The following is a 14780-nucleotide window of genomic DNA, read 5'->3' as shown; positions in this document are numbered from 1 at the left end:
AACTACAAAGAATATATAAAATTCTCGAGGTTAATCTATATTTGTCAATATTTAATTGCTGTCTCTGAGCTGACTGGTTTTTGTGTAATTTTCAATATTTTTTGTCATTTTAAATCTTACCAGTATTTTTTTTATCTTATTTTGTGGCCGGAAGTACTTCTCGTGTCAAAGGTTGAGCACATTGTTCCTCCGCGGGATATTATGGTTTAGATATTTATGAATGAAATCGCATTGTGTTAACAAATTTAGTACTTATATTCAACACTTTGGGCCTTTCAACCACCCAGAGTGGCTGTAGTTTTATTGTGCTTATAGTCTATTTGAAGAACAGCTTTTGTGGTAAGTTTAAAAATGGTCTGGGCAGCATGCTAAAATTAGCATTTAGCTTGAACATAGCAGCAGAAGTTGTAGTTATAATAGTAGTAAATGTATTTGTACGGGTGGCGTAAGGAATACGTAGCTCTGTAAAACAAGATGTTGCAAGTCCATATATTGGTTGAAAATCTTACAATTAAATCTTAATTTATATGTTATCAACTTTACACACCACGGGTAATTAATGCAAAAAAGCAAGAGTCGGAGTCAAATTATCATATTCTGCTGAGATCTCTAGCTTCGTTGTTCTGTAATAATCTGAGATGTTTGAGGGGATTGTTTTAGGCAGACCAACAAACAGGGAATTACAGTAATCAAGAAGAGACAAAAGAATGAATGCTGGTTCAGTGAAAAATGCAATTGATTTTACCCAACACCAAAGAAGTAGATTGTACAGTTTTAGGCACCATGTTTTTTTTTTTTTTTGTAAATATCCATTTCATTTTCTGTATGTTTTAAAAGTTGCTGTTGTAAATTGTGTCCTCTTGTTGATGCTGGATATCGGTTGTCTGGTGTTTTTATTTTTTGTATTTATTTTATTTTATCTCTTCCAGGAAGTCAGACTTAACACAAAATGGCTGGAATTCTGTTTGAAGATATCTTTGATGTAAAAGACATTGATCCAGATGGCAAGAAGTTTGACAGAGGTATGCGAGATGAAATAAAAAACCCTACACAAGAGGGAAGTGAAACAAAAGCGCATAATATAAGGTCTACACGCCTGTATTATTAATGTGTTTCATGGATTTATTGATCCTGACTCTGCTTAGTTTTATGAGAGTGCCATGTGTTTTTTTTAATTTTTTTTCTAAACCAGGCAACCATAGCATTAACCCCATTGACTGGTGGTGACAAAACATAAAATAAGTAAATACAAATTTCAGGAGGATTGAATGGAAAATCTGTTTGAGCAGTTTATCTGTAAATAATGGAAAATGTAAATCTTCCAGAAAACTTAATTGTTTAAAAGTGTGTCTTACTACCACACACATATTTTTACACAGCATATGTTGTTTACCTGTTTTTTTTTTTGTTTTGTTTTGTTTTGTTTTAAGTGTCTCGACTACATTGTGAGAGTGAATCTTTCAAGATGGACCTCATCTTGGATGTGAACATTCAGATATATCCTGTTGATCTTGGTAAGATCTTAACTGCTTTTGTCCAAGATGGTTGTTATAAAAAAATCTTATTTTGAAAAAATGTTATCTAGTTAATTAGAAAGCTTTTTAACAGTTTTCCATATACTTTTAAAAAAAAATCTGATGTCATTTGGTTTTTATTAAGGTACAATGCGTTGATTTGGTTTTATTTCTCAATTGCTCAAACTAGATGTGTAAAAAAAACATAGGTATAAAACTTGAATCCAGAGTAAACCTATGTCAGGGTATCTGTCAAGACAATAATGTCATCATTCTCTCATTTCATTTTCTATGTCATTAAGGTGACAAGTTCAGACTTGTGATTGCCAGCACATTATATGAGGACGGAACACCAGATGATGGAGAGTACAACCCTCAGGACGATCGACCATCTCGGTAAGGCATTTTCTACCGCATACATTTCTGCATGTTAATGTAAGTAAGCAACACCATGCTGTTTGCAGTTTGAAGTTTGTACTCAGAGTTACATTTGATTTTGTAGAGCAGACCAGTTTGAGTATGTGATGTATGGAAAGGTGTACAAGATTGAAGGCGATGAAACATCAACTGAAGCGGCGACACGTCTGTAAGTAAACTGGCAGTGCAGCATGAGTGAGTGACGGTGACATTAAGTCAAATGAAGTTGTTATTTAGTATGTATAATGCAAAACATGAAATCTGCATGAAAATATGGCAAATAGGTCTAGGACAAAAAAAGTAATTGTATGATATGCTTATCCTTTCAGCTCTGCCTACGTGTCTTATGGAGGTCTGCTTATGAGGCTGCAGGGAGACGCCAACAACCTTCACGGCTTTGAAGTGGACTCCAGGGTCTACCTTCTTATGAAAAAGCTGGCCTTCTGAGCACCGGTCTACTCCCTCACCCACGCACTGCACTCTGCTGTCATCTATCTTTGAAGTCATAGTGAAATTCACATCTCTAGGTCTGGACCAATTTAACAGAAGGATAACATGGACTCTATTGGAAAAATATTTTTGGAAACATATTTTCTATATGTCTTGATTCGCGAAAATGCTTCAACAGAGACGTAGTACAGACTCAAGACTTTGGTAAAAGTGAACAGATACAATCTCATGCTCAAGCAATTGTAAATAAATATTTCTTTTATAAAAACAATGTTTAGCTGATGATCAACCTGGATAATGTTTTTGTTTTGTGACTTGGTGTCCATTTACCAGGGTTTCTGCACAGTCTTGATTTCAGCTCTGGGTGGAGCTTTTTGTTGTATATATTTTACAGCAAATTGAAACATTCAAAGTACCAGACATTTGCATAAGGATCTTGATCCAATGTGGGGTTTATTGTTTTTTCTTTTCCATCTCAAAACCTTCAGCTATTCACCTTAAACATCGTATTTATTTGGATTTTTAACAGCACGACACCAGCAAGACTTGCTGATAATAGTGAGATGAAACATGAAAAACATTATCTGAGACATCTTCCTACAATTCAGAAGTTTTGTTCAGGGGGATGACGGTTGATATAATTTAAGTTTGCATTTACAGAATTCATTTTCAGATGTTACATTTTCACAACCATTTTGTTTATTTCACATATAGACAAACCACTCAACTTAAAGGTTTGTAAGATCGACTTTGAATATTAAGTGGTGTGGCCATGAAAAATTCAAGATGGGGACAAACTGAAATTCTATGATACTGGGGACTGCAAATTAAATTAAAGGCAAGAAAAAGCAGCTTTTGTGCACAAACAGAGCTGTGTAAGCCTGTGGTAATGAATGTCACCGGACAGAGAAGAGTTTCCAGTGACTCGCACATTCCTGATAAATGCAAGTAAAACTTTAATTAACGTGGAATTTTCTGATGGTGTAAAACAGGCCTGCATACACATAATGTACAACAATATACTCATTTTTTAAATTAGAAATATTTGATTTTTTCAGCTGGAAGTTAATAAATCACATCAGATTTTCCAATTCACACTCGCTTCGCGCATAAATTTTAATGGATTTATTCTAACGTGTTCAATGGGTCCAATACATCGCTTTACAATACTATTCACATTGTCTACATAGTGTCTGTGAACGCTATTCTCAATTGGCATTAAGTCTGAATACAGATTGTAGCGTGGATACACCTTTCCTAAAACACTATTGTTGTTTTGAGGATATTTTTAAAGTCACCTCAAGTCTCTAACAGGGTTTTTATATCTGTGATTGTAGATCTATCCATCCTTATAACTTGATATTGTGCCTGTTTGCTGTGTTCATGAAGGCTTTTGTGCACAACCACTCCCTAAGAGACATTTTAGACCCACCCAGAACAACAAAATATAAATTACACACGATTTGAATTTATTTACTAATTGGGTTGCTTCTGGAAGCATGCTGGTTGCACTTTATGTTTTTGGGGGCCATCAGATTAAATGGGGCAGAATTCATTTGCACACCACACTTTTCAGACTGTTATTTGAAGAACATTCATTTTCATTCCATTCCACAGCCATGCGTTAATTTGCAATGGTCTGTCATATAAAATCACAATATTATGCAAAGGAAATATACGAAATAAAATGTGAAAAAGTTCTAGCAGGAATACTTTTGCTAGGCACTGGAAGCACTAATATCAGCCACCTTAAAAAATCCCACAGTATTTTGTTTCCGTTATTTCCTGCACAGTTTTTGAAACTAAAATATTACAATGACTGATGAGCCCAATGTGATGACAAAATTAATTAGATTACAGAGAGGCTAAACGGGTGTCAAACTCCAGTCCTGCAGTTTTTAGATGTGCCACAGGTACAAAACACTGGAATGAAATGCCTTAATTACCTCCTTCTTGTGTAGATAAGTTCTCCAGAGCCTTGCTAATGACCTAATTATTCTATCCAGGTGTGGTGCAGCAGAGGCACATCTAAAAGTTGCAGGACAGTGGCCCTCCAGGACTGGAGTTTGACACCTAAAACATTTTGATATTGGTGAATTTTGTCAGTTGTCAAGTTTTTCAATGGTTACTTTCAGAGACTCCATTCAAAACGCATATGAATGCTTATTTATGAAAACAGGAATGAAAATTCAGGTTACACTTTGGGATGTCAGTTTTTGCTCTACCGGAAGTGATGTAATCTGCACGAAGGCAGCTTTATACGCGTTTAGCGCTGTAGGGATTGGTTGCGGTAAGCAGGATCTTACTCTTCTGAGAGTTTACAAAAAAAAAAAAATTCAAGTCACTTTGTGCTTATTAGCTGCTCAGAAAAGCAAACGCAGTGCGCTCTTGGTGGTTTTCTTTCTCCTGTCTTTCGGCTCCCGACAGATTTAGGATCTCATCTCCGTCGGCGTTAATTGGAAGCACCCGGCACTCAGGATTATTTCAGCAGAGCTTCATTTAGAGACGATGATGTCTTGAAAAGTCGGTGAAAGAAGATTATTAAGTCAGCCACAATGGACTATCAACGCAAAAAGAAACTGACATTCTCCACCATTGGACTCATTTTTCTTTTTAGCGGTGTGGAATATGGTAAGATGTTTATTAACTGCTCACTGACACTTCGTATTAGGGGGGGCAATGACATTAGTGTCTGAAAATGAATATACCACTATTTATTTTAACTAGTCTTGTGTGTCTTCTAAGAGTCTGCAAAGACGCTAGTTGACTATGCCGTTTTGAAAGGTATGGAAGTGGATTTGATTCTACATTCAGTTTAAATGCCATGCTCCATCTTCGGTTGCCATATCACATCTTGGGTACATGTTAGATTTTACCAACTAATAAATGAACAAAACATTTATTATTCTTTACATTGTTTTCACCCTACATACACTCCTAGGTTATGAATTTAAATCAGAGCTGTGGCTTAAAAAATGCAACTCCCTATTTATGCTACCCCCTATTTATGTTTTTAAACAAAATAATGTACAAGACGTCACAAACTGATCAAGTTTAAATTCTCTTTCAAATAAAGATGAGTTTAAAAGGACTTTAAACAGAGTTGAATTAAGTAAAGATGACCCCAAATATCTAGATTGACATTGACGGGATAATCTTTTTTTTTTTTTTTTTTTTTTATCAGGAAACGTCACCTTTTTGTTTTCCTGATTTGTAGAAAATGTTTTGTACTCGAATGTATGGATTGTTTACAAAAATCCTTGAAAGATCTAGAATCTTCACTCTGGAAAAGTACAGAATTTTGAACTGGAAAATTTGTGGGAACATGGTACAAAAGCAGGAAAGACAACCACAAGGCCCTAAAGCAAAAGTTTTAGTTGTGGACTTTGCTTGGGCCATTGCAACACTTTGACGTCTTGATTTTTTTCAGTCAGGCCCTTCTAGCTTTGCTGCTGTCTTACATTGTCTTACTGCATGGCCCAATTTGGCTTCATCTGTTACACACATGCGCACACTTGAATCAAAGACAGACAATGCCCAAATCCTGTGGCTAAAAAAACTATTTAAATACATTTTCTAATATCGAACAGTTGGTAAAAGAACTTTATATACATCTATATTACTTGGCTTTTACAAAATATGCCACTAATGTAAAATATTTTGTACCAGATGTTGCTAACCTTTTGTTGAATCAATATGGCTGTGTTATGGGTTTCAAATGACCCATCTGGACTTTAGTCTAGTCTTTGTGAAACTGTTTAAAGTGAGTAAGCAATTTCAAAGTCCTCAGTTCATATATAATAAGGGATGTATGTAGAAGTGTTCTACAGTTCTTCAGCTAGGATGACGTTGATCCAGATGACTTGATTACTTCACCGAAATGTCAAAATTTGAGTCAACAAGATACTACTATTTGAAACATTTTTACAGATAATTAAATGCATATATCTATAAAACTGATTGGCTTATGGTTTATCCTTCGTCTGTCCAGATGGACATTGGTGACGAACAAGAACCCCTTCTTTTTGAAAGGCTTGACTGCAGTTCCCTCAGCGGAATATAAATTGATAAGATTTAATGTTGCTACATAACATCATCCATACAGTTATTTTATCCCCACCTCTTTTTTTTTTTTTTCTGTGGATTTTCAGTAAAGCAAAACTAATGGTTTTACCACGAGACTTTTTTTTTCTTTTTTTGTTTTGTTTTTTTTAAAAGGGAAAGTTGATTTGCAGGTATCTGTAAAGCTTGTTTGGTCATATCTTTAAGATTATCAAGCTAAGTATTTAAATTTGTAAGTTCAACTTAACAAATTTAAAGAACACTTTCAAACTAACAAAGTTATAATGTTTTGAAAACCAGCAATACTTCATTTTGTGCTGATCAAATGAAATGCTTTGGTTTTGTACAGCAGGAAGTTGAATTAAAATGTATACATTTGCATATAAAACCTGTTTTATCTCTTTTCAGCTGTTATATTACCCACAATATGGAGATATCTGCAGACTTTAGAGGCAGCCCCTTATTTCCTGGGTTTGGCCATGTCAGCCTTCAGTCTGAGTGGGCTCTTGTCTGGACCGTTGTTTGGATATTGGTCTGACCGGACACGGACAACAAAGAAAATCATTTTGCTTTGTAACCTTTTTGAGATAATTGGTAAGTCTTCCATTTCCCATATTGTACTCTGTTCTTGCCTACAAATATTATCTTCAGTTGTCTCCAACCCTTCTGTAAAAAAAACTACTACATAGTTTGTCTTTTGCAGGTAATTTTATGTACTTCATGGGCTACTCCAAGTGGCTTTTACTGTCAAGTAGGCTGCTAGCTGGTAAGTCATCCTTCACAATGACGCCTATTAAAAAATATAGCACTGCTATAAATCAGTGGTTTTTTAAAATTTACAATGTCGTAACCCAACACGTTATGAACCTTTGAAAATTTATAGCACTGGTTGTAGATGAGATAACGGACATGATTTGTAAACATTGCCACCGGCCTCATTGTTATTGGCTTTAGTAGCATGTAAATGGGTGTAAAAAGTATTTCCCTCCTTATGTTTGTCTTTAAGTCAGTGCTTCTCAATTCCAGTCCTCAGGCCGCCCTGCTCTGCATGTTTTAGATGTGCCTCTATTCTAGAACAGCTGAGTCAAATGATTGCATAACCATCAAGTGCTGCAGAAGCCTGTTAATTACCCAGAGATGCAATTCAGATGTGGCAGAATGGAAATGCCTAAAACATGCAGGGCTGGGGGTGAGGACCGGAATTGAGAAACGCTGCCTTAAGTCTTTGGCTAAGTGATGACAAAAGTAAATACAAAATGCAGTTTTTGGGATTTAATTTATCTGGAGAACAGAACTAAGCAAACCTTCAGTTTATTCTGGTCCTTTGTTTAAAATAATAATAATAAAAAAACATCATGGCCCTTGTTAAATCATGAATTAACTCTGGGGTGATTTTGGACATGGTGGTAGGAGTTTGTTCTGTAAATGGTAGGTTGCTGGGTCAAGTCTCCATTTCATCCACATTCATTGCGTCTTTGGGAAAGACACTTTACCCATCTTGCCTGCTTGTGGTGGTCAGAGGCAGCCACTCTTCTGTTGGATTGACCAAGGGCAGTTGGTGCTATAATGTGACTTGCCACTATCTGCATGTCTATGAATGGGTGAATTAATCACTTTGGGGTCCTCTAAACCTGATAAATCACCATACACGTATACAGGCAATTTAACATGAACATTTTTTGTTCAGCAGAAATTTGGTGGTGGTGTGGGCCTTTTTTTGATGGTTTAAGACCTCAACAATTTGCTGTCATTGAGGGGACCATAGACTTTTCTCTGTAGTGGAAAAACTGAAGAATGTCCAGCAATCAATTTCTGACCTTGTGCTCAAGTGTAACTGGAGTTGGTGATCCAGAGAACATCACAAAGTCAACTTCTGAATTACTGAAGACCACACAAGACAGTCAAGTTTTGCTATATGGAATGCATCCACACATCATGCTAAAATCAGTGTTGGGTGTCCTTGTCTGTTGTTCCTAACTTTATAAGCTTCTATAATGCTGGTTATGTTTTACGAATGAAGCTTGGCATAGGCTCCAGAAAAATGGCATATTTGTGTGGATTTTTAGACCCTTACCCTGACTTTACCATTGATCCTTAAACTTTTTAAATGAACTTGGACAGACTCTGTGCAATGACCTGTTAATTTTCAGTGTTTGTGTTTTATATTTTGAGTTTAATGTAAGATGGCAATTTGCCAAGTTGCGCAGGTTTGATTCTAGATTTTCTTAGTGGAAAAACTGAAATGTTGTTAGTAATGTGAGCACTTCCCCACAGATCACATTGCACATTTTGTGTTTTAATTTGTAACTCATACCAAATCACAAAAGCATGAGAATTTTTTTTTTTCTCAATTTTTCATCAGGCATTGGTACAGGTGCTGGCTCATCAATTTTTGGCTTCCTGACCAGAAGCACTACTTCAGAGGACCGGACCACTGTATTTGCTGCTGTCATGGCTTGTAGACAGGCTGGCCTTCTAGTTGGTTTGTGCTTCTGTGTTCTGCTACATTAATAAAGATAATTTTATTGTAATTTTTTCACAATGTTTAAATCGCATCAAGGACAGCGTTTTATCCGATTCCACTTACCCAGAATCTCAGTGAAAATTTTACCTTGGTTTTACTTAGGTCCTGCATTAAACATATTTCTGAGACTCTGTGACTTCCATATTGGTCCATTTATTGTCAACAAATATACTGCGCCAGGGGTAAGGATACAAAAAATCCAAATTGTAATGTAAACTGATCACAAGCTCCCAGATACCTGACCAAGAACTAACAATCCTCTTTTCTGCTCATTTCAGCTGTTTATGTTTCTGTTGTGGATTCTCCTACAACTGGCAGTGGTCTTCATGTACTGGGACTTGCCACCTATGGAAAGAAGGATTTCAAACCCCGATGAAGAAGAGAACGTACCAGGCCCTAGCGAAGAGGAAGTCGAGGAGGAGGTCATGCCGCTAATGACCTCCCAGGAGCTTGTGGGCTCCTACGGCTCTGTGACGACGTCCAGCATGTGCAAAGGCCACAGATCAGCTGAACCCAACGACTCGCCGGTTGAATCTCCTGTGACATTGCCAACCCATGAGCTTCCCACTCCTTTCAGGATTTCCATCACATGCCAAGGTAACAGTCTGATGGAGTATGTATTTAGTTGGCTGAAATAATTGATTTTATTCATCTGTTCAATAAAAATCTCAAATTCATTTGCTGTAAAGTATCAAAATGTTTGCTCTCTAGGGATAAGTATCAGTATATAATATATGACTGCAGATTTAGTTTGTAATTTTTAAGGTGATCTTAACCACTTTATACATCATTGTGCATTATTTGTCATAGCTTTTGAAGAAAGGTATATCAAAGTTCTTGAAATTTGGTTTTCCTGTAACTTTGCTCTGCCTCCTGTTTTTGTATCAGAGTTCCTGAGAGAAGAAGTGATTGTGCTGCTGGCTGCTCAGTTCATCACCCTTTTCAATCAGACTGCGCTGGAGGTGCACATACTTACTCGTATACAACAGTCATGTGACTTTAGCACCAAAACAAGTTCTTGTTCTCAGAGTACAAGAAACATGATGTGAAAACTAGGATTTGCCAAAATGTCTGAGTTCAGGAGACTTGCTGAACCCTATGAATCAGGGTTGTGACAAACAGACTTTGTAGAGTTTTGGCTTTAGTTGCATCCTAATAAATTAGAATATCATTTAAAAAGTTCCCTTATTTCTGTCAAGAAGAAAAAGCTATATGTGCATACATTTCTGGTGTTGGTTTCTGTTATTTGGATGGTCATTACAGCTAACAATTAGTACATTTCATAAGACCAAATGTGTCCACTGGAGTCTGGGGTGTTTTTGCATAAATGGAACCAAAGTTAACGTACTTGATCGCTCCCCCAAATCAACACTGTGGAAACTTCACAATGGACATTGAGCTTCTCCACTCCTTAGACTATGGATGTTAATTTCCAAATGAAATGCAAACTTTACTTTCATTTGACTAGTTCACTTTGGACCACAGCATCGGTAAAATTATTTTTCTTTACACTTATGTAAGACTTACCTGATGTCATCTGTGGTTCTGGAGTGGCTTAAAATGAGGAATGTGAGAGCTGTACTCTGTCTAGCATATGTTTAAAAGGAGCTCTTGATGAACCGACTCCAGCTGCAGTTCAGATGTTTTAAATCTCAAAACTCTTAGGTTTTGCCTCACAATTTGCTCACTGCTGTTTGTGCATGTTTTTCAACCACACTTTTTCCTTCCACTCAACTCTCAAGATGTATGGAAGAAACCCTCTGTTTAAAATCACATTTCTTTAAGAATTACCTCTTATGGCTCATTTGGGAATAATATAAGCAATAGAAATCTTAAATTCATTTGCTGTAAAGTATCAGCAAATGATACTTTGCTGATTTTGCTTGCTAATTAACATTAGCAAGCATAATCATTTGAAACTTTTCAGTGTATAATTAATATGTATAAAATAAGAGTTTTAATTTTCAGTGAAGGAATTACTACAAATGTATTTTTTGGATGATATTCTAGTTATTTAAGATGTAAATTCATAAAACCACAGCTTGGTAAACGGCATTGTAAACTTTGATTTACTCATTTTAATTTGAATAAAGATGAACTCGTAGGAATCAAATAAAAACAGTAATGACATTAGTACCTTTTACTTGCAAATTTTTAGACAAATTTTCCTGAAACGGTTTTTTACTTTTTTTTTTTTTTTCCCTCCAGACTATGGTGACACCATTAACCCAGAAATATTTCAACTTTAAAGAGCTGGAAAACAGTGTGATGTACTGCCTCGGAGGTGTGGTGGTGATTGTCGGCTTCCTGCTTGTGCACTGGCTAAGCCGGCACTTCACAGAGCGGGTGGTCCTCGCCATTGGTTTGACCATTTGCAACATCTCCTGCATCTGGTGCCTCATCTTCCTCACTAATCCATTAGGTCAGTTTCAGCTTGTTGTACGTGTACTGGATGATGCTTCAACATTCAAATTAATACCATAAATTTTGAGGATCATCAAAAATTCTGTCACTAATTTTGATCCTACTCTTTTTCTGTAGGTAGTTTTTCGTGGCAGTTGACTGAGTTCATCATCGGGGTTTTCCTGCAGACCCTGGGTTTACCTTTTGTAGCTGTGGCCCAGGTTTCCCTCTTCTCCAAAGTTACATCAGAGAGTACCCAAGGCGAGTAACACCGCCATCTAGTGGATGCGTAAATATCTGCTTCTTTGGATTTATGTCTCCTTCCCATTTACCTGGCTGCTCCCCAGAAGCTCAATCATGTTAATCAGTAAAAGACAAATATGTTTAACTCCCTTTTTACTGAAGTGTTTGTCACCGTCTCGACAGGCTTTAGTCAGGGAGTGCGTCGCTCAGTTGGGGGTCTAGCCACCATCCTGGGCCCTCTATGGGGAGGTGGTCTGACTGAGAACATGTATATAATGGTGGGTGCAATGATGGCACTTCTGATCCTGCTTACGGTAGGTAAAAAAAAAATATAATAAAATTGTACCAAGTTCTGAAAATATCTTCAGCTTATGTGTTTGAAATTTAGTTCCATAATATCAAATATTCCAATTGCAGACAAAGACAAATTTGAACATTTTATTTGCACGCTCAATCTACCTTGACTGATTTTTTTTTATTTATTTATTTATTTTTTTATATAAATTCTTCATTAAAACCTTACAGCTTTTTACACCCCAAATGCAGATCTTATTTTAAGTAGCATCATGTGTCTGGTTTCATGTTGGTGGATTTTATAATCAGTTACCTATTTTGCATTTAAGAATAAATTACACAAAACTAACTTATATTGGTGAATGTTGCATTAGTACTTCAAATGGGGCCAGTAAGAACTTCTCTATGTATTCAGTCTGGTTATCTTAGTCTGGTATTAAATTAGTTTGATCTGAATGTGCTATTTAAGAATACCACAAAGCATAAAAGGGAACCAATCCCTCCCACCCCCCCACGGACCTGCTTGCATTTGGCCTCGTCGGTCACTTAATTTTTTTTAAAAAATTAATCCAGACAAATTATTTGCACTTTCTACAGATTATGCTGGCTTTCTCATACAAACGGCTGGTGGAGCCAACAGTGGAGCATGTGGAGCACGTGGAAAGTTCACAGCCCAGCACCAGTGGTTTGAGTACCTGAAGCTGCTGCTGCAGTTGCAAGGTAAAGTAACTTTAAGTTTCTGTTGCTTATTTGTCAAAAATCATAAACTATTGTGCACAAAGCGGTGACCCTTATTAAAAGTTTTTTAAATCAAAATAATTGTACAGGAGATTTTCCACAGACACATTGATGTAAATAAAGGGCTGCTTGTGAGACTGGTTTGAAACCTTGTTTTCTCAGGAATTTAAGTTATGATTGTATTGTGAATCTTTGTTTTAGATTCTATAAAAACACTTTATTTGCCAAGAAATATCAGTGTAATTTCAAATTCAATACAGACTTGGATTATTTTCCAGTTTTTTTTATTTTGTTCTGTATTTTTAAAAATTCAACTGTTTGAAGTAAAAAACAAAACAAAAACATATTTAATAGTTTTATGGAAGAAACTGCAATTTTATTTTAACTTGAATAAATTTATCCTTGTTACCTGTGCAGCCTTGGTATACTAAACACTGTGGAAACATTACTTTCACAGTTTTTTCTGATTTTCTCTTTTTGTTTTTTCCCTCTTAATATCAGAACACGGTATAAGTATCTTGTCCAGCATCTTTAGTCTGGGTTGGGACCAGTTCATAAGGTGACAACATCTCTCTAAAAAAAGCAGTTCGCCGACTGAAACCTGGATTTTAGTGGCTGTCCATTTGAAGAAGTCTAATGGAAACTACTTGATTAAATTATTTTTGTACATTTTATTAAACTATAAATGCTTTTCCAATTGGCATCTTATTGACTGCAGTAAATTAAACACTAACTTGTGCAACATGCATCATTTTAGACACTTGTTCTGGTGGGGAAATGCACAGGAAGCAAAACTAACAAATTGTATGTACTAAATGTATACTACAATTTATTTTTTTTCTTTGAACCAGTTGTCAAATTTGGAGTACACTTTGTGTGGTGGTGTTTGTTCATTCGCTCTGCCATTATTGGAAAAGTGTTATTTTTTTTTTGTCACTAATATTGCATGTCTTTTCTATGTCTGTAATTATTTTTTTCCACCTGATTAGAATGTTCTGAATAAAATTTTTACGCTTTAAGTACACACTTCTCCCATGTGTTTAATGTACTGCTTGCTTTTAACACAAGGGGGCGCCTTTAGTCTTCTGTTCGTCAGCCTCATTAATGCTGAAACCCGCATGCGGGAGGCCGCAGCCAGGGAAGCGTGTCTTGTTAATCACTCATGTATAGAACATGAGCTCAACTGACGCCGTCGGAACATTTATAAAATCTACTTGTCGTTTTCATAGACGGTGCTGTAGATGAAATAAAGATTTCATTTGGTTTTGGATGCACAAAAAAGATAAAACATGATGGTGACGGTAATTTTTTATTTATTATGGTCTACTTGACCTGTTGTAAACATGTTCTTTTTTTTTTTTTTTTTTTTTTTTTGTTCAGATATAAAAGTGTCTATTCCATTCACTATTTACCCAAGGACACAGTTTTCCTGGGTAAATAAATGTTATATTATTTTTGTCTTATTTACAGGTTTTATTTTTTTTATTGATTACAGATGATCACATTGAAGGGAAAAAATTGCTTTACTAAAAATGTCTCAGACAGAATTCCTGAGTGAATTTGTAGAGGTTTTTTTTTTTTAAAACGACCTACATTATACCACCTATAGTGTGTAGATCACACATTTTTATAAACCTGTTAAAATTATGACTGGTGTTGCACTGAAGTGACCTTAAAGTGTTCATTTTTAAAATTGTTTAGAGGAAAAATAACATTTAGTTGCCATTATTTGGTTACTTGAGGTTGCCCAGAATGTGCATACATTTCCAGTTAATGGCGTTAATTTTTTTTTTTTATATCAAATTGACTAGCAATAAAAGTACACTGCTCAAAAAAATAAAGGGAACACTCGAATAACACATCCTAGATCTGAATGAAATATTCTCATTGAATACTTTGTTCTGTACAAAGTTGAATGTGGTGACAACAAAATCACACAAAAATCATCAATGGAAATCAAATTTATTAACCAATGGCGGCCTGGATTTGGAGCCACACACAAAATTAAAGTGAAATGTTCCCTTTATTTTGAGCAGTATACAATTTGACTATTAGAATTTTAAAGTGACCTGTATATATTTTAATCAAAATTTAAAATGAACGTAAAACTAAACAATACATGGTAAACGGGGTTA

The 14780-nt window shown here is 35.8% G+C and overlaps 2 protein-coding genes across 2 annotated transcripts; both read left to right on the top strand.

Annotated features, from left to right (window-relative positions):
• The first annotated feature begins 129 nt into the window (after positions 1-129).
• Positions 130-2652, top strand: polr2h (RNA polymerase II, I and III subunit H). The gene is made up of 6 exons (XM_015009877.2): positions 130-339; positions 930-1022; positions 1431-1514; positions 1817-1910; positions 2017-2100; positions 2261-2652. The coding sequence occupies exons 2-6, from the start codon at positions 950-952 to the stop codon at positions 2376-2378; spliced, it is 453 nt and encodes a 150-aa protein (XP_014865363.1). The 5' UTR covers positions 130-339; positions 930-949; the 3' UTR covers positions 2379-2652.
• A 1898-nt stretch (positions 2653-4550) lies between these two features.
• mfsd8l1 (major facilitator superfamily domain containing 8-like 1) lies at positions 4551-13667 on the top strand. Its single transcript, XM_015009876.2, has 12 exons — positions 4551-5012; positions 6852-7037; positions 7147-7209; positions 8806-8925; positions 9070-9149; positions 9246-9564; positions 9856-9929; positions 11176-11389; positions 11509-11631; positions 11797-11927; positions 12505-12627; positions 13147-13667. Exons 1-11 carry the CDS (start codon positions 4937-4939, stop codon positions 12604-12606), a joined length of 1488 nt encoding a protein of 495 aa, XP_014865362.2. The 5' UTR covers positions 4551-4936; the 3' UTR covers positions 12607-12627; positions 13147-13667.
• The last annotated feature ends 1113 nt before the right edge of the window (positions 13668-14780 follow it).

The sequence above is a fragment of the Poecilia mexicana genome, unplaced genomic scaffold (assembly GCF_051168715.1).
Source record: "Poecilia mexicana isolate PSO_F unplaced genomic scaffold, ASM5116871v1 scaffold_4, whole genome shotgun sequence".
NCBI classification, from domain to species: domain Eukaryota; kingdom Metazoa; phylum Chordata; class Actinopteri; order Cyprinodontiformes; family Poeciliidae; genus Poecilia; species Poecilia mexicana.
This window is presented reverse-complemented; position numbering and strand designations above follow the sequence as displayed.

Bases quoted from the DNA above. Each gene is read 5' to 3' on its own strand.
- polr2h (XM_015009877.2), top strand. From the start codon at position 950: ATGGCTGGAATTCTGTTTGAAGATATCTTTGATGTAAAAGACATTGAT. The intron at 1,023-1,430 runs GTATGCGAGATG...TTTTGTTTTAAG, and splicing joins TGGCAAGAAGTTTGACAGAG to TGTCTCGACTACATTGTGAG. The intron at 1,911-2,016 runs GTAAGGCATTTT...TTGATTTTGTAG, and splicing joins CAGGACGATCGACCATCTCG to AGCAGACCAGTTTGAGTATG.
- mfsd8l1 (XM_015009876.2), top strand. From the start codon at position 4,937: ATGGACTATCAACGCAAAAAGAAACTGACATTCTCCACCATTGGACTC. The intron at 7,210-8,805 runs GTAAGTCATCCT...ATTTTTCATCAG, and splicing joins GTCAAGTAGGCTGCTAGCTG to GCATTGGTACAGGTGCTGGC. The intron at 11,390-11,508 runs GTCAGTTTCAGC...CTTTTTCTGTAG, and splicing joins CTTCCTCACTAATCCATTAG to GTAGTTTTTCGTGGCAGTTG.